General features: G+C 44.1%; 2 protein-coding genes across 14 annotated transcripts in view; one reads left to right on the forward strand and one right to left on the reverse strand.

Moving 5' to 3' along the window:
* Positions 1–745: 745 nt before the first annotated feature.
* Positions 746–27,291, reverse strand: part of KIF1B (kinesin family member 1B) — a 148,347-nt gene continuing 121,801 nt past the window's right edge. For 6 of the 13 annotated variants that reach the window (XM_049712536.1, XM_049712565.1, XM_033432904.2 and 3 more), the window contains 16 exons: positions 26,712–26,820; positions 25,258–25,324; positions 24,240–24,324; positions 21,457–21,562; positions 18,081–18,107; positions 14,830–14,944; positions 13,937–14,070; positions 12,426–12,487; positions 10,875–11,020; positions 10,449–10,688; positions 9,251–9,322; positions 8,113–8,234; positions 6,510–6,659; positions 5,963–6,155; positions 5,637–5,755; positions 746–5,075 (listed from right to left, as the gene is read on the reverse strand). In XM_049712536.1, the coding sequence (XP_049568493.1) occupies positions 5,033–5,075; positions 5,637–5,755; positions 5,963–6,155; positions 6,510–6,659; positions 8,113–8,234; positions 9,251–9,322; positions 10,449–10,688; positions 10,875–11,020; positions 12,426–12,487; positions 13,937–14,070; positions 14,830–14,944; positions 18,081–18,107; positions 21,457–21,562; positions 24,240–24,324; positions 25,258–25,324; positions 26,712–26,820 (1,790 nt within the window). In that variant the 3' untranslated portion in view covers positions 746–5,032. Of the gene's footprint in view, positions 5,076–5,636; positions 5,756–5,962; positions 6,156–6,509; positions 6,660–8,112; positions 8,235–9,250; positions 9,323–10,448; positions 10,689–10,874; positions 11,021–12,425; positions 12,488–13,936; positions 14,071–14,829; positions 14,945–18,080; positions 18,108–21,435; positions 21,563–24,239; positions 24,325–25,257; positions 25,325–26,711; positions 26,821–27,291 lie in introns of all 13 variants that reach the window. The other 7 variants (XM_004272374.4, XM_033432913.2, XM_049712546.1 and 4 more) reach the window with 3 other exon arrangements.
* The window catches only part of CLSTN1 (calsyntenin 1), a 523,112-nt gene continuing 507,181 nt past the window's right edge, over positions 11,361–27,291 (forward strand). The window contains exon 1 of the mRNA XM_049712594.1: positions 11,361–11,456. Within this exon, the coding sequence (XP_049568551.1) occupies positions 11,376–11,456 (81 nt within the window). The 5' untranslated portion in view covers positions 11,361–11,375. The remainder of the gene's footprint in view (positions 11,457–27,291) is intronic.

Genomic DNA, 27,291 nt, shown 5'->3' on the forward strand with positions numbered 1-27,291 from the left:
TGGAGACCTCTTTGCCCAGGGATTTGCATGGCTTATCCGTTCTTTCATTCAGGAGTCTACTCAAATGTCATCTCCCAAAAGAGGCCTTCCCTGACCACACAATCTAAAAAGACGCTTTCTTCCCATCCCTTCTAATCTTTTATTCAGCTTTTCTTTGCTCTGTAACATTTTAAATTTGTATAACGAGTGTCTTCCCTCATTGGAATGGGAGGGCCCCGGGTATAGGGCCTGCTCTGTTCGCTGCTGAATCATCAGAACCCAGCGCTTGCCGGGGACAGGTGGGCCCTCAGACATGCCCTGGACGAACTGCTGCTTTTTGCCCGAATGCCGCTTCCCTTCCCTGCTTCCATTTCTCCCCCAAATACCCAGGACAGTGGTCCCTTCTCATTCTCTGCTCACAACAGGAACTTGTTAAATTGACACAGTGAAAATTTCAACCCTCCATCACCCACCCTACAACAACACTACAGAATCATTGGTAGGTATATAAACAGAGGCTTTAGGAGAAAAAAAAGGCGAATCTTCCACCTAAAATAGCCACTTCCCTAACCGGGAGGAAAAGTACTTTCTAAGAAACAGCATCACATTAGTTATAGAATAACTGCTGCTTTGCATTATCAGAAAGGAACATGTAGGTCATAGCATGGTGACATCTGTCCCAGAAGAGTAATATCTTTGCAAATCAAGAAAAATATTTGTGTAAATACCTTTCAAAGGGTGTAGGAATAAACGCACATCAAGAGCCTTCTGATGTACTGGTTGTACCTTTATTATTTTTGCCTCGTTCACTAATAGTTCCGTGATGCAAGGTTACCATACACAGTTAGATAATGTCTGCATTGCACATCTAAGGCTATACAGCAAAAGAACCAGAATTAGTACAAATACAAGAACTATATTTACATTCTGTATACTCAGGCTCCGAACATCAGATAATATTTACATAATAAAACATGAAAATGAGAATCTGAAATTAATAATGTACATTGTTGCTAAATGTGCTCAACTCCTTCCCTGGGGAGAGATCAGTTTGCAAAGTCTTGGTTCAAAAAGGCCACTTATGCTTCATGGGTTTTGTGCATGAGGATGGTGACAAGGGACTTGAAGTCTCACCGGACAAGTACTTCAGAGCCACAAAGTCTAAGACGACTCACAAGAAGGCTGATGGATTCCTCAGGTGAACTGATGCCAGAATACGCAGCATGAAAAAAATTAACTTGAAGACATGAAAACAACACACGACGGCCAGGGTTTGGCAAGAGACCAACCTCAACTCGGACATTCCGTCTGAGCACAAGCCGTTTTGGCTGAATTTTTAATGTGAAATTTGTATCAACCCTAACTTCTTCCTTTAAATGACTAGAGGCTTTCCTAAGATTTTATGGGGCTCGAACACAGGTTTCATAAATGGCCTTTTGGAACACAACAGCAGCAGATCATCTCTCAGCTGATATCTCCATTTACTAAGGAAGCACAAATCAATACATTCCTGCTACACAGTCATGGTCTGGCCACACACTTGGGTGAATCATCACTGGCCACAGTGGACAGCTGCAGTGCACACGAGTTAGAGTCCTATTTAAATACATTCAGCAAACCTTCTGAGAGCAGCAGCAAAATTAGTCTCTTTCTTTTTAAAGAGCAGGTTAACAATCACATTTTAAAAAGGGAACCAAAAGGTAAAATGAAGGACCCAAGTCAAACAAGAAATGAACAAGCCCTGATACTGTCCAGAAGAACCCTAGTGGAACCCAGACGAGGGAATGCCAAGTACCAGCAGGTGCTACACGCTAGGTCATCCTTGCTTTTCCAGTTCAATGTGCAATTAATTATAGCTGTATAAATATACAAATACCTTACAAAATTAAATATCCCTGTAAATTAGACAACAAGCAGCAGACAACAAAGTCTTTGCTTTGATATATGTGCCAGGAGAAGTCATTTTACTTTAGGTACCAAAAGATCTTCCACAATGGCTTCATTGATTCCTTCATCTTACAAGAGCTGAAAAATCTCACCCACAATTTGAGTAGTCGTAGTTGGGAAAAATCATTTCCCTCGACTTCCCTCACATTACCAAAACGTACTGGAATCCAAGTGCTCACCCAGCTGCCAAAAGCAGCCCTTCCCTGCGCTCGTGGCTGTGTGCGTGGGCTGGCAGACCCCGCAGAGCCCGGCCTGAGAGCTCAGTGACCCCCAGGCAGGCGCGGAGACAGGAGGCTGTGAGCACTGGTCTGGTGGAAGCTGTGAGGCCGTCTTTTGCTCTGGCGGGAGAAAGGAGGATGGGGGAGGGAGGGGAGGAGATGGCTACTCTAGCGCTCATTTCCCCTAAATTTGTATAAGTGTTCTTTCTTGCTTAATTATTATTTGCTCGTTTAAAGGTGTGCTTCAAGAAAAAAAAAAAAAGCAAACAAACCAACCCTTAAAAGGTGGTTTCCTTAAAGGTTTGAGTTCTTTCAACTTTCCTGACACTATGGCTTCCATGAAAGCCTCATAAATAATTCCTGCCATAAATTCTCTCTCAGAGCTTCAAAGTGGGGATGGACCTGCCTGGAAAGGGAACATCAATCCTGAAACTGCTCCAACTCCAATCTGTAAACAGACCCCTAGAGAAAGGGGCACCAGTGGGGGCTGTGTACCGGGGAGCCGCAGCCAAGGCCCCCACTGCCTCACAAGGCCTTCTCACCTCGGCCTCTTCTAGTGTCTGACATTCCAAAGCAAAGACTTTCCAAGCCAGTTTTGTTTAAGTTAGGATAAAAAACATCTTACTGTATCACTTGATTCTATCTCCCTCGGCTCCCCCCGGCCTCCTTTTGCCACAGACACGGGTCCTCCTATCAGACTCTGTAACAGCAGCAGCAGCCATGATTTAATTCGAAAAGTAACCTTCAAATCTCATCTTCGTTTCCCTGAAACTAGATTTAATTTCAGCCCAGGAAGCTGTCTCTAAGCACGGGCAGACCCTGGATTTGAGTGGACACTGGAAGGGCACATTGTGTCCATTAGACAAGAAACCTCTAACTACTTTAAAGTCTGAAGCACCATTTAGAAAACAAGTAACATTAGAGTTAGTGACCTATGTTTTAAGGAGAGGAAGAAAGTTAAAAAATCTACCATAGAATTTTTCTTGATCATTTTTCAGGTAAGGTCATAGCCTTTGATTTCTAGTCTTTCTTTTGTTAAGCTCTCCGTGACTCCCTTTTCCCCTCTTTGCAAAGCAATTATGATGAACGAAGCCAGGAGATGAGCCCCTCCAGGAAGGCAGAGGCAAGGGTCTGGGTGCTGGCGAGCCTGCCCAGCACCCATCCTGCTGAGCGCACGGGCCCTTCCCCTTTGCTACCTGAGAGTCAGCACCCTCGAGGCGGAGGACCCCCGGCGGAGGATCTCCACCAAGTGGCAGCAAGCAGATACCTTCCTGAACACCTGAAGGATGGATGGTCAGAGGTGTGAGCGAGGGCAGTAAAGGATGGTACAGAACAGCCCCACGTCAACTGGCAAAGCAACTGAAGTAACTGGAGGCCTTCTCTCCCATGTCATTCCTGTGACACTTACTGCAGCTGAAAGAGAAAGAGCATCTTCCACAATGGCCTCTGGAAGCAGGCGATCCTGTTCTGTCACAGAAGGAGGCTACCGGCAGTGAGCTCCTCCTTCCTCCTCTGGCAGTACTTCCACGCACGACGGAGATAACCAAGGAGGAGACAAATGACCAGGCCTGGGGCCAGGGTTCAGGTGGACCCTCTTCTCTGCCCGGCCAGGGTTCAGGTGGACCCTCTTCTCTGCCCCCAGGTGTCCTTTTGCTCTTAGTGGTGGCAGGAAGTCCGTTATAATTCTGGGGTCCAGAAAGCAAAGCCTGCCATGTTCACTTATCTATGAGCATAGGGAGACAAGCATCATTGAAAGTGTTTTCAATTTGACAAGGATCACTGAAAATGACCTCTGGATTCAGAGGGAGACATCCAAGTTTACACTTAAGAGTTCGATTTCTTTGATCAAAGGGAGCTACAACAATCACAAGGTCACTACCTGGCATTATCATAATCATAATGATGACAAAGACCATCAAGTTCATCACCAGATAGTGAAACACTCCCTCCTTGTGGGATATTTGTATATGACATCATGGCACTAATTCCAAACTGTACCACTGTCATTACTAACTCCAAGAACAGAACTGAGACTCTGAGAGAAGAGGCTCCCTCCCAGTGGAGACAAACAGCTCACAGGGGCCCTGCTGTGAGGAACTACAAGCATCCCACTGACCCCCACTGTCAGGCCCAAGTCCCACGGTCCTTTGAAATCCATCAGCGATAGCCTTGGCTCTTTCCTTCTTGTAAGGTCAACAGCAGCCACTGTCCCAAACCTGCTGAAAAGTCTCTTCCACTAAATGAAAATTACATAACTATGTTCTAAATAAGCCCTAATTTCAGAGAATATACTGTCCCATTTTTAAGCTCACTACAACCCTTTCCCTGAATGGAAAATGTAAGGATTAGTCATGGCAAAAAGAGACAGAAGGGGAAAAGGTTAAGTTTTTTCCTCTCAGGTTCTAAAAAAGACCAGATGTCTCTTCCTTTAGTCTCTAAGCCACCCAAGAAAAATTAAAATTATATCACAATGAAAAGAAAAAAGTATTATGTTGTCTTGAACAACAGACAGAGATATCCAAAGACAGAAGTACAGACATCAGAGGTGGTCATATGGGGACCTATCACACAAAAGGAAGCCAAAATTCACCAAAAAATAATTGGGAGATTCACTGGATCCCCTCTGGATTTTTGTTTTTTTGTTCGTTTTTCCCCCCCTTTTGTTAGGCCACATGCTTCTAACAAGATTCTCAGCACAGGAAAAAAGAAAAGAGTACAGAGCAATGGGGACGGGGGCCAGGAGCGACAGAAAAAGTGCTGGACGAGAAGGGACGAGCACTTAAGCCACAGGATCACACACAAGAATAACCATCAAGAATCACAAAGAGGAATGAGAGGTAACACTTTCTTTATCTCTCGGAAGGCGAGTGAGGGCGCTCAGCAGTCACCTAGTACTTCGGTTGGCTTGGGCATCTGCGGGAGAGTTTTGACCTGTGGGCAGAAAAGGGATCAGAGGATCAGACAGACGGCAGGACTGGAAAACTGGATCTGGGGCGCTTGCCCTCGCAGGTATTCCTCCTCTGTGCTCCCCTCCTTGCATGTCCTCCCATCCTGCACCGCAGGCCCGGGTCTCTAAGCCCCTGAACAAAGAGGCCGGCCAGTGGTCCTCCTCACTCTGGGGACCCTGGGACACAAGCCCCTCACAGGATCTGAGTCTGGATCATATGGCCGAATATTGGGAGACCGTTAAGGTTCTCACAATCTTCCCTTTACTCGGTCCCACAGACCCCAGCTGTAGACCCCTTAAGAATAAAAAGTCAAAGCAGGAGATTAACTGGGTACAAATGTGACCAGAGTCTCTTTAGCCATTCGGGACACCAGATGCCACCTTATGAGAAGCTGAGGCCTCATCGCCACCTTACAACCACACTTACACTCCTGTCCTTCCTCTATTTTAAACTTGTTTGCAACAAGACTTCCTTTTCTGTTTATGTTGACGTCCCTGGAACCAAAAACCAAGGAGAGGAAGCAAACACGGGAACAACTTCTTACCGTATTGTGCCAGCAAGGAGTGGGTTAAAGGCATATAACCAGTCGTTCATGTCTTTGTCATTGAGAGCCTGCAAAAGGACCCCACGGTGCTTTGTGCATACGGCAAAGGTGTTCGGTGTCTGAAAGAGACACAGGAAGATGAGAAAGTTACTATGGATACTGGACAATGGGGACCACCAGCCATATTCAGCGGGCACACGGCCCTTCACACTGAAGGTTCAGAGACACCAAATACAAAAGAGAGATTCCACACCACACGATGGAGTTCAGAACTCAACAGGGAAGGCTCTGCGTGGCAATGAAAAGCAAGAGAGGGCAGGACTGACCTTCACCATGGCCTGCTGGTCCTCACTGTATTCCACCTGCGCTGTGGACAAGTTAATGATGCCACGCTCCACCGGGTCTTTGTCACTGTTATAGATGAAGACATAGGGGCGACGGACCACGACAAAATGTTTAGCCCAGTTGCTGGAAAGTGGCTCCTTGAAATGCAGATATCCTTTCTTAGAGACCACTGAGCTGAAAAGGACAGTACAAGAGAGGTTAGTTTCTCACAAAAATAAAGTGATCATGAGGCGAGGGCCATCAAAACAGACCCAGGCCAAGTCCCTAGGCTGAACGAAACAGGCAAATGATCTACTTGGTCTAGAATCTTATCTGCTGAAGAAATGCAGCGAAAGAGCACAAAGCACCACCACCACATGCTGTGCCGGGTGGCGGTGATACACCTGGAGTGGAAACCCAACCAGCACTCTTTCACCCTGATTCCATTTGCATTAGACTGTAATGCAGACGTCATGTAGAAGAGCTGAAAGTAAATTCCTGCTAATTTGTCTTTTAATACCTGGCATCCCTGTGCAATATAGTACTCACCCTGGTCTAATTTCTTCAATATCTGGAACAAGATTGAGAAATTCATTTTTTCCTGCTCGGGCCAAGTAGGGCGTTTCCACAGTTGGGACAATCTGAAACTGTTCAAATTCTGGGCAGGGACTAGAGGCCTGGGAATTGGCTTCTGGGGTCCTTGAAAAGAGAGAGGTTAGGAAGAAAGGGGGTAACAGGTGCTTCAGTAAGGTCAATACACAACCTTCTCACCAGGAGGAACAATGCCTCTCCCTGAACACCAGGGATCTTGCAAACATCAGTTCCAGAGAGCTTGGCTAAGAAGACAAAGCTGGCGTCCGAAACGTAATCCCAAATTCACCTGGTGTCATCCTCCGGCAGTTACAAAGGAAACTCATCACTGATGACCACCAAGTCACTCAGTCTCTCTTCCTACCCTGACGCCCTCTCAACAGAAGGGTACTGAATATGAACGCCATTCCTCTATATGTTTCTATTTAGTCTCAAGGCCATACCTAGGGCGCCACCTAGGGCAGTGGTTCTCAAAGTGAGGTCCCTGATCAGCAGCATCAACTTCATCTGAAAACTTGCTGGAAATTCAAATTCTCAGGCTCCAACTCAGACATACAGAATTAGAAACTCTGAATGGGGTTCAGCCACCTGGGCTTTAACAAGCCTCCCAGGTGATGCTGATGCCACTGAAGTCTGAGGACCACTGCCTGAGGGGCTGGCAGAGCGAGCAAACACATGGGAAGAACCTGGGCCCCTGAACGGCTGTCTGGAGCAGAGCTGCTCCACCAACCAGGACCAGCTCTGAACTGATGTGAGAGAGATAATCCCCCACGCTCTGTATTGTTATCTTTGTAGAGCAGCTTAGTCTAATTAATTGCATTTCACCAATTCCAAAAAGCCCATTTTTCTCAAACTTTACCATTTCTCGAATTGGGATGCATCTTGTAATTGATGGCATGTCACATTTTAGTTGGCATTGCTTTTTCTTTTAGTGGCATATAAAAATAATGTCTTAGAGTTGATGGCATCCCAAATTCAGTTAAATTACCTGGTTGTGTTATTTTCTCCAGCCCACTGCCTCAGTGTTGATACAGGAAGATAGACAGCTGGATGATAACCAGGTGGGTTGTGACAGGTGAGCATAATGAATGGAGACAGGGCAAAGGAGACTGATGGCGCACTGCACAGCAGTGATTCTAATGATGAATTCGTGGAATCATTCATGGACTTCATCTCTATTCTTCTTACCTATATGCTTTCTTGTGTCATTAAAATATTTTTTCCAAAGTAGTTTCAAAATATTTTTCCCAGGATGGGGCTTCCTGTGTCTGATCTGACTGGGGAGACAATCAGGGGTGTGAATACAAGAACAAATCACGCAAAAGGGGACGAAGAAGAGGAGTCAGTGACTTGATGCAGAAAGTTAGTAAAACGTATGACGTTAAGAGACGTCAGCAGCATCTTCCCAGTCACTGTGACATCCAGAAAAGGCTCCCACATGTTTCCCAAGGCTGCCTAGGGGGACGGTGCTGCCCTCGGTTGAGAACCACTGAGCTAGCGGAAGGTTGGCATTTCCCTTGGTTCTTACATTAGCTTTTGTCAGTGAAATCTGGGTACTTACTTCTGATCCAAAGAGTTGCCCCTAGCATCTATCAAAGAGGGGCAGGTGGAGGAGGGAGTGAGGGTAGCACTGCTAAAACTGGACACAGAGGGATCCCGTCCGACTGGAGAGATATCAGACAACTGGAAGAAAACAGAACACAGCAAGTGAGATTCAGATGAACAAAACCACCTCTGCAGTAAGAAGCTTTGACAGCCAGTGACCTCACGTTCATAAATCCTCTTCTGTTTCAGGTCATTCAAGAAAACAATCCTTACGAATATTTTATGGCCAAAGTGTCAGAATAGGAATCAAGACATTTATAAAAGAGGCAAGGCTAGCTTTTTATATTTATAAAATATGTTTATATTTTATATTGCTACAGCTTCCTGCATTAACTAAATGACCCTATCTATATGTGCCGAGAACTAAGAACAACAGGCACTGTTCTAAGAATATGGCAGAGGCCCTGCCCTCCTGGAGCTTACACTTTAAGTGGAGAAGGCAGATAATAAACCAATCAACAAACACTTTAAGAAGTGTCAGGCAGGGATCAGTGCTACAGCAAAAAGTAAAGCAGAGAAGCAGGTTAAAAGGTTTCAGAGAGCTGCTGGCCTTACATAGGGTGGTTAAGGAAATCCGCTCCAAGGAGGCAACATCTGAGCAGAAAAATGAAATAAAGAAGTGAATCATGGGACTATCTGGAAGGTTATACTGGGAAAATGCACAGCCACTGTACACAACCTCAAGGCGGAAAGCTTGGAGTGTCTAGGGAATAGCAAAAAAGGTGAAGATGACCAGAACAGAGTGAATGATGCAGAAATTCTTTAAAGTGTTCACCTCACTCTTTGTTGAAGGCAACAAAATTTCATGCCACCAAGAACCTCAGGACTTCTTGTGCCTTGCCATATAATAATATATCACCCCCTGCAGAATACTCTTCTCCAAGGGATTCAGGGAAAAGCCCAAATGTTTCCCATCTCATAATTACTCTAAGAGACACAGAAGAATACTTTTATCTTCAGAAGTCAGTGTTCTGACTGAAAAATTAAATAAACGAAAGAGCGGATATGTCATACATCCTCACATGTAATGTTCTGCCCATCTCAAGCCACCTAAAAGCAGCAAAGCCTGAGGACAGGAAGTGAGAGCTGCTCACCTTGCAGCCACTGATGCTGCCGTGCACCTGGCCGAATTCTCGGTTGAAAGTGTGGGTGAGAAGTTGCAGGCACTAGGGAAGAGAGAGGGAAGAGTAAGTTTCAATGGTTAAACAAAGCCCGGGATTAAAGCAGGAAGGGAAATAACATGCCTACGACTCACAGTGGAGCTCAGGTGCTGCTCAAATAGCTCTAGAAATTAACTGAGTACATAGCAAGAGAAGCCTGGTACATGCCTAACAAAGACAATAAAATGAGTGGATAAAAAGCCATTCTCATGACTACAAAAGTGAATTACCGTAAACACCATAGTTTAAAGCGCTTAAGAATGCGACAGCATCCCTTTCATTCTCCATTTGCCCTGGTACTAAAAGGCATGGAGGTTTCTGGATGGACATACATTCCCAAATCAACTAGACGACCATTCGATTATTGAAAAGAACACAAAATCCCTCTTATTTCTATATTCCATTGTCAGCCAGTTGCCCAGACCCACATGCCTGGTGGTCACCCTCAACAACCTCTCTGCCCTCTCCTGCTGTTATCCAGGCAACAAGGAATGCGGATTCTACCTTCCAAACGTCTCTCCCGTGATTCCTCTTCATCCCACCCACCCCCGCCATAGTTAAAAACTTTACCGTTTCTCATCTGGATTACTGATATAAAGAATTCTTTCTGCCTCTAGCCTGTCTCTTCACCACAAGTCCATCCTCTTTACTGCTGCCAGAGAAATCTTCCTAAAACAAATACCTGTTTGAAACATTTCCAAGTCACTCCCGGGATATTCTGGACGCTTTCGTCCAGCACATAGGCTCTTCGTGATCTGGCCCTGCCCTATCTCTCCAACTCCATCTCCTGTCCCTCTCCTGCACGGATTCCCTCACACTGATCATGCAGGACGCCGCTGGCTCTCTCCTGCGCATCCTTCCAAGGTCAGTCCACGAGTACCCTCCTGGGCAGGCCTCTCCTCCGGCTCCCACAGCATTCTCGACCAAACCTCTATTGTAAGCTTGTCACCCCCTCGCCTGTCAACTTATTAAGGGTAGAAGTTAAGTCTCATTTACTTCTATATTCACAGTGTGAGCACAGGCCTTGAACAGAGGCCCTCAAAGAAAGATGAAAATGCAAGTGAAAAAAACAGAAACACCAGCTCACAGAGCCTCACGGGGGAAAATGCTCAGCAGAGGCAGGGAGCCACACCTTGGTAGCCAGCTCTTTCTCTCGATCCACCAGGCTTTCAATGTCTGTGGAGTCGTAGCCACTGCTCTCACTGGGTGTGATGGCACTTTCAAAGGTGGTGGTTGAGATCTGAGAGGAGATGCTGGTGGAGGTGCTGAGGGTCCCACTGCTGAGGCTGGGGGACAACGAGTCGCTCAGGGATGTGGGGATGCTGTCACCAAGTCTCTCACGGAGCAGCAGGAAGTGGCGGGTTTTCTCCACCTAAGAAGATCAACACTACAGCCTCAGCAAACACAAAGCTCATCAAGATCTTAATAAGCAAAATATTATGCCTCCATCATGATCGAAAACTGCAAAGCCAGGATCACAGACAGGAGGTGAGTGTAAGACTGATGCTGCGGGAATCTTGCCCGAGAGTTCACCTGTGCACCCTGTGCCCCAGCGTACCTCGTGCAGGAGCTCCAGCTTCTCCAAGTCCCACTGGTGCTCAAGGATGAGGCTGTCTCCACGAGGCCGCCAGCCTGCTAAGTTCTCTTCTCCCCGCACATATGCCACTGATGTATCCAAGATTTTCCTTCTCCTCCTCTGCATGCCTGAGATAAGAGGAAACAACTCGTTTTTCCAGAAAAACATCCAATTCCAATTTTAGCTCAAAATGACTTAATAATTCACATTATATGGCACACTGAGACAGTTTAGTCTCAAGATACATGGGATTTTGATTATTAATAAAAATTTATCCCTTTTGCCCCAAAGCAACTCTCTAAACTTCTTTTAAAAACTGAGTTTTATATTCTTTAATAATTATGAAGCTAGTAATGCCTCTTGAGAAAATGCTAGTTTTTTTTGTTGTTGTTGTTGTGGGTTTTTTTGCGGTACCTGGGCCTCTCACTGCTGTGGCCTCTCCCGTTGCGGAGCACAGGCTCCGGACGCGCAGGCTCAGCGGCCATGGCTCATGGGCCCAGCCGCTCCGCGGCATGTGGGATCCTCCCGGACCGGGGCACGAACCCGTGTCCCCTGCATCGGCAGGTGGGCTCTCAACCACTGTGCCACCAGGGAAGCCCCAATGCTAGTTATTATGTTAAGTGAAAATACAGAGATTAAATAGCCTGTACGCTATTGTTCTAAATATATAAAAATACATTCATGGGAAAAAAGTGGGAAAGATGTGAGCTACCTCACATTTGGTAGCTCAGTTAAGATGGTAGATGACAGACTGGTTTAGCCTCCATTATTTCCCAATAATTTTAAAAAATATTATGCTGGTTTCACATACAAGAGACATGAATTTACGTTAATTAAAAAATTTCTGAAGGAACTATCTAGACACTATAATTAGCTGCTATTGGGACTTGGATTCATACTCAAAGTTGTCTTTTTTTATCTCAATCTTACCTGTGGGCCTTGGCCTCTTTTCCACATATGTTCTCTAAACTGACTCAAATTTACATTAAATGTTTTTAAAAACCCTGACTTGTGTCCACGTTCCAGTTTACAAACATGGAAACATAGAGTGCTGTTGAAGGCCACCAAACTGGAGGAACAACAGCAGTTCAAGGAGACATTAAAAAGGACACAGAACAAGTTCAACTTGATAATTTGTCTTTCTAGAGCATAGGAAGTTCAAATTCTAGGTTGACAGCACCTGTAAAGTTATACTGTCAAGTTATCTTTGGGGTTAAGGTTGAGAGGGAAATGGTTCTGAAGTTTTCCAAGCCAAATTCACTCTAACACGCTTGAATGTGTTATAGTATTCCACAGCCCAGCAACATTTTGTCCCATACAGCTTTTATAACTGTATTGCATGTCATAAACCAAACAGTGCTGCAACTCAGAAAAAGGAAACTCCCACCACCACCACCACCAAAGTGGCTTGTAAAATGTAACTGGCTTCTCAAAAATGTATATCTATCCTACAGGGGTGGGGTAGATTTTTGATATAATGTACTCCAGTCAAATGCAAAGGTAACTATCACTTTCCTGATCCATAGAGCTTACCTGGACTACCTGTGTCTGCCATCTTGCATAAACTGAGTTCATAAATTCCAGTGACTCGATTTCTATTTGAATTAAAACAAATAAACAACTGCTTAATTTCATATAGCACAAAACCAGGAAAATCTCAATTCTCTCTGCTTAAAACACTGTCTCCTCCACTGGGTCTGCAATCCACCCTCAAATATAATTACAGACATTTCTTATCAGTCACTGTTCTTTTCCTGTTCTGAGCTTAAGAATAAAACTGAATGATAGACCCAGCAATCCCACTACTGGGGATATACCCTGAGAAAACCACAATTCAAAAAGAGTCATGTACCAAAATGTTCACTGCCGCTCTATTTACAATAGCCCAGAGATGGAAACAACCTAAGTGTCCATCATCGGATGAATGGATAAAGAAGATGTGGCACATATATACAATGGAATATTACTCAGCCATAAAAAGAAATGAAATTGAGCTATTTGTAATGAGGTGGATAGACCTAGAGTCTGTCATACAGAGTGAAGTAAGTCAGAAAGAGAGAGACAAATACCGTACGCTAACACAAATATATGGAATTTAAGAAAAAAAAATGTCATGAAGAACCTAGGGGTAAGACAGGAATAAAGACACAGACCTACTAGAGAACGGACTTGAGGATATGGGGAGGGGGAAGGGTAAGCTGTGACAAAGCGAGAGAGAGGCATGGACATATATACGCTACCAAACGTAAGGTAGATAGCTAGTGGGAAGCAGCCGCATAGCACAGGGAGATCAGCTCAGTGCTTTGTGATCGCCTGGAGGGGTGGGATTGGGAGGGAGGGAGGCGCAAGAGGGAAGAGATATGGGAACATATGTATATATATAACTGGTTCATTATGTTGTAAAGCAGAAACTAACACACCATTGTAAAGCTATTATACTCCAATAAAGATGTAAAAAAAAAAAGAAATTAGGAGTCACATATAAAAAATAAACTGAATGATAAACTAGAAGGTTTATAATAGAAATGTGAAGATTAAAATTTTGCCTTTTCTTACCACAAGAAAGAAAAGATGAGGGGGGAAAGGTCTGACTAGAATGAAATGATAAACATCAGTTTCTGGGGGGTGTGGTTAAGAAGGGGACTGACTCTTCTACTGTTTTAGTGATACTTAATTTTTAAGCCGGGTAGTGATGCACAGGTAGTCACTGTGTTATTCTTCATGTACATTCATATATCTTAAACATGAATAAATCTTAAAAAGGATAAAATCCCAATGGTATGGTAAGCTGTTAGAAATAATAATAATGACATTTAAAAAGAACATTTAGTCCCTACAAAATTTTCTGAGAAGTGTTCACAATGGAACATTCCTTCCTTCCCTCATTAACTCATCTGTTTATCAATATTTTATTAAATGCCAACATTCAAGTCACTGCACTCTGGTTTATAGGTTGTGAACTAACCCTGAAAACAGCAGCTAGAAGACTGCTGATTCTGTACAGGGTACACCAACTAGAAGCTAAACTTGTCTCAAAAACTTACGAGTCTGGTGACTTTGAATAGCCGCTGCCAAAGAGGCTGCGCAGTGAGCGTGGCGGCGAGATCTTGGCATCCCGGGAATAGAAGACCATGCACACATCCTTGGTGATGACAGCTGGCTGGATACAATGATCCAGCTGAAAGCAAACAGGAGTGGGCTCCGATTAAACACAGACAGAGCATCTGTGACCACAGTCTGGGCACTACTGTATTGGGAAAGCTGCTCCCAGATGTGGGGGGTGGAGGATTTCAGCTCTACTGATGATTTCAACAGCAAATCAGAAGATAATACGTGCAAGGTCAGGTGGTGTTGCTTGCAGATGCATTTATGTTTTTCAAAGTTTTTTTTCTGTAATAACGGCTAATATTTATTACTTGTTATATGCCAAGCACTGTTTGTTCTAAATCCTTTTCTGTGACCTCTCAACAACTTTCTGAGATAAATGCTATTATTATTACCCCTGTTTAAAAGACAAGGAAATTGAGGCACAGAGAGATGAAGTCACTTGTCCAAGGACATGAAGGCAGTAAGTGGCAGCACAGGGACTTGAACTCAGATAGGCTAGTTCCAGGGTCTGTGCTGTTAACCACTACTAGGCTCTGCCCACAACTACGAAGACAAGAGGTGGTGTTCTTAAAATCATACATTCTTTGAAGAATGGGAATTGGGCTGCTAAAGCTGTAATAAAAGTTATGTGACTTTCTGATTAACTAGAGACCAGGAACAGAAGTTAATATAACCAAAACAGTTAGCAAAGTATAATAAAATAACTTCACGATGTGCAGGGGGAAAGGAAGACAAAATCAGTCAAAGCTTTCCTCCCCATTTCCTGTTGTAACTTTCCCACTGTTCAGGGCTGGCTGTTCACGGCAACTCAAGTTGTGGGTCTTCTCACCTCCAGGTAGGCCGACAAGGTCATGTAGATCTTTTCCCCATAGGGTGTCACTCGGTTCAGAAGGAGGGAGTTATGGAGGGAGCTATCCCACACGGCCTCGAAACGATAGAAGGTCCTAAAGTCAAAAAGGCAAGAGGGAGTCATCCAGAAGAAGCTGAAGTCACCTTAGTCCAGCCACTGCCATTGTCAGTAATGCTGCAGAATCCCACACCGACCAGCATTTCCAACTTACCAAAGTCTAACGACAGAGCAGAACCTGTGCCTTCGAGGAGGGAAAGGCAGGCGCCCATGCTCTTGCCCCCCACCCATCGTCAAGGAACACTTAAGCTATGCTTTTTGTTTTTTGACAAGCCTGCTTCTCCTCCGCCTATAAACATAAAAATCAATTGAGATCAATTGAAGGGATTAAGATGAAAAGGAGAAATGAGTATCAACAGAAACTAAAACAGGAAAGAAAGACTAAGTAAGCTCCTCTGTCAGTCAGTGATGAGGGACGGAAGCAAAGATTCAGTCATTTGGAAGCTGCAGTCTTTGTATCTCGATCTCACTCTGCTGAGCCTCAGAAATGTCACAAACACATCTGGGAGGGTTCATGAAAGAAACAGTATAGAGAGACTTGTTTTAAATAGAAGAATAAGAGGTTATTCTTAGCTGACATTTCAGCAAAAGAGAATGATTTTTTACACCAGAGCTAGCCAACTACTACTTATCAGTTTTCCAAAAAATTCACATAAGAATCTTACATTCAAATAACTAGAAGCTTGATTATTTAATAAACACCCATAAACTGGTTTTTAAAGTTGCTTTAATATCTCTCTTCCCTCTTACTAGTAAAACACCATAGACCCTACTTGGCATTAAACCTTCCAGTTCAGCAAGTCTCACCTGAAGCACTGTCTTGAGTTCAACAGCAGTGTCACAGATCAACTCCCAACTCGACCCCCCGTGTCCCTCCCTCAGACCCCCGTTAGGACTGTTGGGGAAGACACTTCGTCCACCCCTTCAGAGTGAGCTTCCCATCACCACTAGCTCTCTGCACGTGTAATACACCCCACCCAATTCATCTAGAGTTCTGCACACCTTCTCCCCTGCCCAGTACGTTCCTCCTCACTCCTTCCCAAATGGTAATCTCACTGCAGCTATCTTTTCTAGGTGTCCCATGACAAATAGCTGGCATACCTTCTCTTTAAACACATCTCCATGCTTCTTTCTCCAGAAATAAACAGAGAAAACAATACTTAAATGAACTCCGTAACCACACCTCATCCTCTGAGTGCCAGCGTCTGAAGCCTGATTATTTCATCTTGTAGCTACTTCTAGATCTAAGTCTTCTTGAAGTACAGTTGACCCTTGAACAACAGGGTAAGTTAGGGGGCTGACCCTCCATGCAGTTAAAAATCTGTGTATAACTTACAGTCGGCCCTCGGTACCCGAGGTTTTGCCTCCACCGATTCAGCCAACTGTGGATCACGTAGTATTGTGGTACTTACTGCTGAAAACAATCCACACGCGAGCGGACCCGCGCAGTTCAAACCCGTGTTGTCCAAGGGCCTTCGGCTGTACGTGACACTCTCTCAGACATCTAGCTTTTGAGGCAGTGTGTATGGGTCAAGTAAATTCTCTACAAATACACCAAAGGAATACAGAGACAACTAACAGGACAAAGATGGACAAAGCAACAAAGAGACCCAAACAGCAACCACAACAAAGGATGACAGAAGCCCTTCCCCAGCTCCTGGGCTCACTGGGCTCAGCAGAGAACCCTTTATGCATCCACAAAGCTCTGTTTCGATCACATCTAAATTGTAATTTGGTTTAAGACAAATTCTAATATTGGGTGGTGAAATCCATTACTTCGGCAGAAGCCACTTGAGGGCCCTGTCCCTGAGACTGCTCTTCTATTGTGTCCCAGGGTCTGCCGAGGTGCCTGGAATGGGGCCTGCCTGTCGCACTGCAGGTCTGGACACCCCGTGCAGAGTGAAGCGAGGCCCCTCCTCAGGGCGAGGGCCCTGGAGACACTTGACAGCAACAAGCACTTCACTGCCGCCTGGAACCCGCCACTCATCAAGCTCCACGCCAGAACCTAAGCATCTCCTGCTGCCAGTAATCAGGGTTCAAGATTCCCTTTCCACTGAGGCAGATGTTTTGAATTTGTGTGAGAAAGCCTCTTCACATTTCTGTTTTCTGGTTTTCACTTAACCTAAAGAGGAAACTTCACTGGCAGAAACTTGGCTAACAGAAAAATTCTGACATCGCTAAAATCTCCCTGTACTGGGATGGAGGGAAAAAGGTGGGGTTTTTTGTTGTTTTGTTTGGTGCCTGGGAGTTACTGCAGCACATTCTTTTGAAATACTCACCAAGGGTGGCAACTCTTGGGAGGTGGTCATAAGAAATACAACCAAGACTGAAGAGAAATGTCAATGAAATCAAGCTAGCAAGAGAATTTGGAGTTAGAAACAGGGCCGAGTCCTGAGACATGCTGTCCTGTATGGCGCTAAGGTGGTCAGGATATAATCCCAAATGGATTTCTCAAGATGTTCTGGACAACGGCAGTGTGTGAGTATATGTATGTGTGTGTCTGTACGTGTGTGTGCGTATGTGTTGTGTGCGGTGTATGTGCATCTTTAAAAAAACACTTAGGCTAAATTATCATGTATCACTTCCTTCAGTTTTCTTCCCTAAATGAGACGAAGAGAGAGATGGGGGAAAATTTCCTTTACTACTGAACCAGGAACTTTTTCTTTTCCAAAAGCAGAAAATAAATAGATGAGACAAGCAGTCCTGACAGGAGAAAGAGAAATGTTTAAAAATAAAAAAAATATTTCTCACAGACTCAGCTACTCAAATAACTAAATCGGTCTCTACTACTACACAGGACAAAACGAAGAAAAAAGTGAACAATTATGCAAGCCTGAGATTCCTTATGAAATGAGGGGAGTAACATTCTACTTTGTAATGTGGAAGAGAAAAACTTGAAGGGGCATAGAATAAAATGGGCAAGTTTACTAAATGGAATGAGAAAATAATTAAGAACTCTACAAATTACTTAAGAGCCTACACGTGAAACTATACATGCATCAGAAAAACCCAGGGCACAAGGGTGCAGAATAAGGTCTTGCTCTATCTTAGGTGGGCGCAAGTTTACATGGCGGAAAACTATTAAATTAAAATAGCAGTCAAAGCTACATAAGACATAAAGCATCCTGATAAACTAGAATCTTTATGTGCAAAAAAAAGCAAACAGAAAATACCTAGGAATATCCTTATCAAGAAAGAGCCTGTAAAAACACAGAAAAAGCTTTTGTTAGTGCAGCAAAAGAAAAAAAAAAGGAAAAAAGAGAGGGAGAGAGAGAGAGGAGAGAGAAAAAAATATATATATAAAAACACAAGTTTGCTGATAAGCAAAAGTGAATTCAAGTGGACAAACAATTAACAGAGAATTCCATGGGACACAATTTGATAAAGGGCTTACAATGACATGGGTCCCTCTCCTGAGACGTTCAGTTAAGGAAATGCTGGGCACAGAAGGGAGAGTGGAGACCACCTCTATTAACATCCCTTTAGGAGGTGACTTACTATTGGAAATGGTAGGAAGTTGCTGTGGAGTTAAGGGAAAAACAAGTCAGTAGGTAACAGAAACGCAGGGCTGGGGAGAAAAGGAGTAATGGCCCTTGTCAGCTGCGCTCCACTATCAATATATCACAAGAGCCCTCTAATTACGTATGTAATACACCCAACTGGAGTTCTGTAAGTTCAACTTTAAACATTAAACCTTAGGCAAAAAGAACAAAAGCTCTCTTGACCAAACTCCATTTAGCCACTTACCAAATGAACTTATGCTCTCCACATCCCTACAATGTATAGACTGACGTCCATTTCTCATTGAACATTATTCTAAAATAAAGAGGTAGCTCATCGCCCAGAAAATTTGCTCCAAAGAGCCGAGTTTCATGCTTCTCAAGTGTCAGTACTACAAACCTGTTTATGTGGTTGTATTTGCTATTATAATTATCTAATTTAATTAAATATTAGATAAATCACTGAAACATGAGGGCAAAAAGAATTTTTGCTTAGTGTGAAACAAAACTAAGTGTGGAAACTTAGTGTGAAAAATAAATTGAACATTTAAAAAAGACTTGATAATGGTGAATTGTTTAAAAAACAGCTGTTAAGTTTGGGTGAGATCAATGTAAAAGAAAGAGGGAAATAAAATTTTGATGATATATGATAAAAAGTTTAAAGGATTTTGCACTTAGATTTTATTCATAGGTTTCTAGTTCCACCAAATTGAAAAAATAGGTGATGAATTATGGGTGTGGCTTTGCAAGAAAGACAGTCAGAAGTCTAATAAATGAGCCTACAATTAAAGAAAAGGCCTTGGCCCTATAGCAAGAGCTTGACAAATTAATGTACATTTATATACTTTAAGTTAAAACAAGTGTTTAAAGTCTGTATCTTCTTTTTAAAATTTTTATTTATTTATATTTTGGCTGTGTTAGGTCTTCGCTGCTGTGCGTGGGCTTTCTCTAGTTGTGGCAAGCAGGGGCTACTCTTCCTTGCAGTGCACGGACTTCTCATTGCGGTGGCTTCTCTTGTTGCGGAGCACGGGCTCTAGGCGCACGGGCTTCAGTAGTTGCGCAGGCTCAGTAGTTGTGGCGCATGGGCTTAGTTGCTCTGCGGCATGTGGGATCTTCCTGGACCAGGGCTCGAACCTGTGTCCCCTGCATTGGCAGGTGGATTCTTAACCACTGCGCCACCAGGGAAATTCCTCTTTTTATTACTCTTGACTTTAGCAATTTTTTTTTTTAACTTTTTTTTTTTTAACCTTTTCGGCTGTGTTGGGTCTTTGTTGCTGCATGCAGGCTTTCTCTAGGTGCGGCGAGCAGCAGTTACTCTTCATTGCAGTGCATGGGCTTCTCACCGTGGTGGCTTCTCTTGTTGTGGAGCACGGGCTCTAGGCACGTAGGCTTCAGCAGTTACAGCACACGGGCTCAGTAGTTGTGGCACGTGGGCTGTAGGCACGCAGGCTCCAGTATTTGCAGCACGTGGGCGCAGTAGTTGTGGCACACAGGTTTCGTTGCTCCGCGGCATGTGGGATCTTCCTGGACCAGGACTCACACCTGTGTCCCTTGCGTTGGCAGGTAGATTCTTAACTGCTGCGCCACCAGGGAAGTCCCAGCAACTTTTTTGATTAACTCTAAGCTTCTACTGGGAAAGATAAACTGCTTCTAACAAAGCCAAATTCATCTTCTACAGCATGTGACACGCTGCCGGACAGGAATCAAAGGACTTTTGAAGGTTACTCTAATGTAGGCAAGTTTAACATAACCAGCACTTCAACCAAACACCATTTTTCCCTGTTTTGCTAAGTACCATAGGGAAGTTTAAGATATATTTCTCATAGTTGCAAGGAAAATGTGGTGAATGCCAGCTGAATACTTGCTGTAAATGTCTGGCAGAAGAGGGAACGCTATGTGGGGTTAATGCTGACTTCAGAGAAATGGTATTGTTCAAGATTTTGCCCAGGAATAGGCCAAGGCGGGGGTCAAAGCACCCTACTTTACCTCTGCCACACCCCCTCCACATAGGTACACACCCTCTCACCCACCTTCCCTTTGTGTCCACAGCTTCTGCCAGCTCCTCTGACTGGCAAAAAGCAAACAGACATTTGTTTCCTTTTCCTCACTCCCATGCAAAACAGTAACACAAAGAAACAATGTAAAGAAATTAATCCTGGCCCGAACTTTTCATTTCTGCTTCTGCTTATTGTCTCATTTTTCCTCTCCCTCTTGCCAACACATGTGAGCAACTTTTTTAGGAACAGGCAGACCACAGAGAATTCCTGTAATTCGAAGGCTGAGTTCTGAGCCCACATTAGAACACACAGCCACTCCTGTTTCCTAGCCCTCACCACGTAGAGAAATGGGAGTCTCTGTGCACGATGACGGGACTCCTTTCCCAGGGAGGTAAAAGCGCCCCAGCAGATTTATTTCCAGTCTGACACGGGAATGTAGAATGGCTAGGTACTTTACGCATTGTCATCACTTGATTATAAAATGGAATTCTAAGGGAAACTAATTTAAAATAAAATTCATTATTTATAGCAGCCAATCTTAGTCAGAAGAGTTTATAATAATTTATTGCCTTTATGCATAAAGGAAAATGAAAAGCAGATACTGAGACTCCTTGAGCCGATACTGGCAGCAGCAAAGATGAACACAAGAGGGCTCACTATACCTTGGAGGGCATGCTCCCATGACACCCCAGGCCGAGAGGTCTTTCTCCACAGCAATCACTTCATAGGAAAACATTTAGTCTTAGCCGTAATTAATTTGTACTTTTAAACCCTTGGGTGGCATGCTGAGTTTTCTTTTTCTGCTTTTTCTCTGTCACTGTATTACATCTACTCAAACTCCCCAGGGGATAGAACATTTCCATTCTCTGGGGGTATCATCACATACAAGTACCTCCAATGATTTATGTTTTTATTTTTGAAGAGCAGGGCAGACAGGGGAGGAAATAGGGAACTTTGAAGTGAGAAGGGGAGAGTCATTAATGAACAAGGAATCTACAGTGAATCAATCAACCCCCCTAGGGCTGACTCACCACATTCCCCGGGTGCCCCACCTGCTAGAGTTGTGGGAAGACTTCAGGTACTTGGCAGAGATGATATTTAAGGAGAGGATGGCATCAACTGTGGCTTCGTCCACCTCAGCTTTATTCCGAATCCGGCCTGAGAGAAAGAAGAAAGAAACCAGAACATGGGTATGTTTAAAAACAAAGTGGTAGGACTTCCCTGCTGGCGCAGTGGTTAAGAATCCGCCTGCCAATACAGGGGACATGGGTTTGAGCCCTGGTCCAGGAAGATCCCATGTGCCGTGAAGCAACTAAGCCCGTGCGCCACAACTACTGAGCCTGCGCTCTAGAACCCGCGAGCCACAACTACTGAGCCTGCACTCTAGAGCCCGTGAGCCACAACTACCGAGCCCGCGTGCTGCAACTACTGAAGCCCGTGCACCTAGAGCCCGTGCTCCGCAAAAAGAGAAGCCACCGCAGTGAGAAGCCCGTGCACTGCAACGAAGAGTAACTGCCGCTCAACGCAACTAGAGAAAGCCCACGTGCAGCAACGAAGACCCAATGCAGCCAAAAATAAATAAATAAACAAATAAATTTATTTTTTTTAAAAAAATCTGCCTGCCAATGCAGGGGACATGGGTTCGAGCCCTGGTCCAGGAAGATCCCACATGCCGCAGAGCAACTAAGCCCTTGCGCCACAACTACTGAGCCTGCACTCTAGAGCCCGGGAGCCAGAACTACTGAAGCCCGTGTGCCTAGAGTCTGTGCTGTGCAACAAGAGAAGCCACTGCAGTGAGAGGCCCGCGCACCGCGATGAAGAGGAGCCCCCGCTCGCCACAACTAGAGAAAGCCTGCGCACAGCAACCAAGACCCAACACAGCCAAAAATAAATTAATTAATTATTTTTTAAAAAATCAACTGATTTTAATAAATAAATAGAAACAAAGCGGTAATTCATTAGGCCAAAAAGAGACTGTCAAATCTCTGTGTAATTTCAGGTGCCGGAAGCGTTGTTTGGTCAGTTATAATCCTACAGTCTAATTCTGTAATTCTTGGCCTTCCATTCTTCTCCATATTCTATCTCCCCTTTACATCCCACATTTAGCCAACGGTGAAAACTTACTCTTTGTTCAAAGAGCTTCTCATATATGTCTCAGCTTTAATTTCCAACATCACTGCCCTGCTCACGAAGGTCATCCCCTTCTGATCTCAGACATGGCAACAGCCACTTAACTGGTCTCCCTACTGCTCTCACGTCTCCCCCTTTCCAAGCCATTCCACACTCACCTTCTACAAACTTCTTAAGCCACAGCCTTCATTACACCACTTTCTTTTTCAAAATCTTACAATGCTGTTTTCAAATAACAGTAGGGGATGCAGCACTGCATAGAGGTTAAGAACACAGTCTCTGGAGCAGGACTGCCTGGGTTCAAATGTCAGCTCCAACACTAACTATCTGTGCGGCCGGGGCATATGCTCAACCTCTGAGCCTCACTTTCCTCACCTGTGAAGTGGGAATAACAATTCTTCCCTTATAAGATTGTTATGATCATATTATATGTTTGTTATGTTAAATAAACTAATATTTTTAGAGCATTCAGAAAAGCACCTGCCACATTTCATGTTTGTTATAAAAATAATAAGCCATAGGGTTATAGAGAAGCCTTAGTTAACTGCTGCCTCTGCACCCCACCCTTTCTGGTCAGAAAGCATCTCTCTTGTTTTATGTAATAATTAATCTTGAAAAGCTTGAAAACCACTGCCCCAGATAGGACAGAGTATAATCTTCCTTCCAGGCCTTCTTAATCTGGTCCACAGATATGCAAGGTGTTTATGGTTAGAATTCAGGAGGTCTGAACTGGACGGGAAAAAAGAATTACAACTTTATTTTCAGGAACCTCTAACTGAAATTTGCCTTTCCCTGCAATTATGAGGGGAGGGCACAAACCACAGGAGAATCAGCAGTACCCATACCTCTGTCCCCAGCAGAAATCACAGATGTTTTCATATCACACTAATGTGAAGTATCTTGACATTCATCACCACTTTGAAATGATAGAAATTAGACCTGCTGCTTATTGACCACATCATTGAAGAGCTTATGTTACAAATTTGTTTAGTAGTTTAACAATTGTATTTCAATATTAGTAGTTCCCTTTGTAGTCCTAAGTGCTTTATTTTCTACATTTAAAAACATAATTCTGAGGCTTCACCACTGCCAAAGGGGTCCATGGCAAAACTAGGTTCAGACCCCCTGCCTCGGGCTCTCGTTCTACAGCTTATGCTGTTTGGCCACTCTTTCCTCTCATGGTGCTTTAGTTTAGTCTCCCCACTCTGGCCACAGATTTCTAGCCATTTGCACGTTAGACATTGCTGACTCTAATTCCAAATGCTTGCAGAAAAACGAAACCCTCTAAGTTCTCTCAAATCTACTCAGATCATCTCCCACAAGCTAACCCAGTTCTCCTGGATCTTTTTTGTCGGCAACTCTTTTAGTACAGGTCTTTCAGTTGTTCTCATTTGGTACTCACTCATCAAACTGCTCTGTACATGCACACACGCTGTCTCCTCACTAGACCCCAAGCTCACAAGAGCAGACTTCTCTTAGGCCCTCTCACAGCCTCGGGCCCAGAACTGCTCCCACAGGCACTGAGAAAAACAATGGCAGGTTGAATAACTGATGAAGGGAGCTGGGAAACAAGAGTAGTTTCCAACTCAAGGACTCTCTTCTGACAGTCACGCTCTCCAGCGCAGCCTTCCGCACACTCCCTGTGCTCCGAACAGGGAGCAGTCACTCCGCTAAGGCCCGTCCTCAGCTGCTGGAACATACTCACCTCCCACCAGCTCGCGGACATCCTTCCAGTGGAGTTCACTCCCTTTCTCATGGATAATGGTTACTGTGATCCTTCGCTGGATGCCCTAGATAATGGAGCAGGGCTGCAATTTAGCTGGGACAATCTCTTATTTCCTCTTGTCTGTTGTTTTCTGGATTGTCTGATGGGCAGGAAGGGGAGGTATGGAGGGGGAGGGGAAATGCTGTCCACACTGCTATGCTGAACAAAGGGACACAGCTCAGGGACTGAGGAAGAGCCAGGTTCTGATATGGCTTTTAAGAACCGATGCCCAGATTGAAAGTCCCCGAGTGTGCCCATCTGGCTCATAAGCACTTTTGGGCACTGACTAAAGCTACTTTTGATTTGCCAAAGGGGGACCTACATTTCATGGCCAGATTTTTAGTCCACTGAAACCTTCATCTTCAATCTCCATTAAGAACTTTTGGCTGTGAAAGCAGGGTTTCCAAACATCACCAAGTGAAAATTGTATAAAATAACATGGAAGCTGCACAAATTACTATGTAACTGAACGACATAAAGTCTTTCAAGATAGCTCTTTTAAAATATATTTACGGGGCTTCCCTGGTGGCGCAGTGGTTGAGAGTCTGCCTGCCGATGTAGGGGACACGGGTTCGTGTCCTGGTCTGGGAGGATCCCACAATGCCGCGGAGCGGCTGGGCCCGTGAGCCATGGCCGTTGGGCCTGCGCGTCCGGAGCCTGTGCTCCACAACAGGAGAGGCCGCAACAGTGAGAGGCCCGTGTACCGCAAAAAAAAACCCCAAAAAAACCCCATATATATATATTTACACATAAAAGCCAGGGTATATATCAATAAATATAAGCCAAGGTTTGAGAAACATTAAGGAAAGGAGAAAAAAAAATGATGGGGCATTGTCCCCTGACCTCCAAATACCCTTGAAATGGAGATTAAAAAAAGCAGAGAAACAGAGAGTTATGTTTCTTATTCTAACTTTTTTGGTGTTCCCTTCTAAGCCCTCTTTTGCTCCTTCATTAGTACCTGGTGAAGCAAAAATGTCCCCTGGCAGGGCAAGCCTGCTGTATGGTCAACCACAGCTGGAATATACCTATAAAAACAGAAATGTAAAAGAAAGAAGTTAGACAGAATGCTTGTGCTAAGTGCAACTTCACCTGCAAGGTCCTCCCTGGTCACTCCAGCCCTCAGTGGTCTTTGTTTTCTAAACTCTGATCCCATGTCTTTCTCACCATCTGGGGTGGACATTTAATTGGACAGTCATATGCATTTAGTAAACCTTTCCACATATGTATGTCTCATCATCCTGACTAGACTGAAGTATTCCTAGGGCAGTAACATCTTTTGGCTCCAATCCCAGCTCTCTAACAGATATTTCCATAAATAACATATAACTGCAATGGCAAGTGTCAGGAGATAAGAAAGAGATAATTTCAGATTCTAGATCATTTTTTAAGAATCAGAAAGCAATTAACTCAGTAGAAACCATTTACTGTAACTACTGCTCCCTCATAATGCAAGTTATAATCACATTATAGATCTGTCTGTGGAAAGTCAAATTCCTCGAAGCAATGTCACTTCTGACAACTCTATATAGGATCGATAGAGCCAAACCTCACACACAGTAGGAACCCAATAAATGTTTTATGGAGGTGATCATAATGGTATTACCTAGCATTATAAATAGAGGATCATTAAGATAACATTTATCCCCTACCCTTTACACTAACTGATACAGCCCCTTGCCTCTGTTTCGGGAGAGGGATCTCTTTTGTATTTTTCAAAAGCATTTCTGAGACAACTATAAACAGTAATTACATTCGTCACTTAGTCTAACACAGCTCATACAGAGAGAGTAAGCTGATGCTGATCATTTTGATCTGGGCCAGTGGTCCTCAACTGGGGGTAATTTTGACCCCTAGGGGCCATCTGGCAATGTCTGTTGTCACAGCAGGAGGGGAGGTGCTACTGGCATCTTATGGGTAGAGGCCAGGGATGCAGCTAAATATCCTACAATGCACAGGACAACCCCCAAAAACAGAGAACCATCTGGCCCCAAGTAGTGAGAGGCTGAGAAACCTTGGTCTACAGAAACATTCTGTCCCCTAATCCCCTGACATATCGATATGCCTTTGGCCCTTTTATGTGCAACATGCTTCTGACTCCCTTTGCTTTGCTGCTGCTAAAACCCACTTTGCAGGTTGTCTTCCCTCATAGCAAAGCGCCATTCTTCATGATCTTGCTATTGCTAACAAGAAGGTACATTATCAAAAAAAAAAAAAGAAGGTACATTATCATACTAGACAGTTCTCTGACAAACATCTGATTCAAAGAATAATATAAAGACCCTCCCCACCCCAAATTCAGTTCAAAACTGGAATGTGACAATGTTCTGTGAACCCAAAGACGAGAGACTCAAAATTACATTTTCTAATTTTGGAAAAGTTGTCATATTTAAAAATTTATAAAGTTGGACTTACTCTCCTGTAGGCTCCAATTCACTGATCTCAAACCAAACCAGAAGATCGTACTTGCTCATGCTCTGGCCAAGGCTGGTTTTGCTCATGGTATTTAACTTGGTGGCTGGAACTTTTAAAAGTTTTTGGAAAATGTTAAAATTTGGTCCAAGTCTACTCAGCAAAGGTATAAGCTTCTCTAATGTCAGTCTTCAAGGACACACTTGGGAAAGGCAGCGAGAGTGAGGGGATAGATTTCAGTGCAGAAGAGCCAGAGAAACTTCACCGTCAACTATAGTAGTACCTCTAACTTCAGAGAACAAGGAAAACGGAAGAGTCAGCATCTTTTTCCCTCTCAACAAACTACCCAATGATGAGAAAACAGGTTTGATGCAGAGTAAATGTGCTCACAAAACCATTAAAAAACCTTCCTTAGACTCTCACATTTGCAGCATGCAGAGCACGGTAACAATGTGGGACAGGCAATGTGGGGCGAGCCTCGCTCATCACAGGGCCTCATCAAAGCTGCTGTGGCGGGAAAGACCCACCCTCCAACCCAGTGGTTCCTGAACCTCCCTGCACATGAGGGTCACCTGGGGATCTT

The sequence above is a fragment of the Orcinus orca genome, chromosome 1, assembly GCF_937001465.1.
Source record: "Orcinus orca chromosome 1, mOrcOrc1.1, whole genome shotgun sequence".
NCBI lineage: Eukaryota > Metazoa > Chordata > Mammalia > Artiodactyla > Delphinidae > Orcinus > Orcinus orca.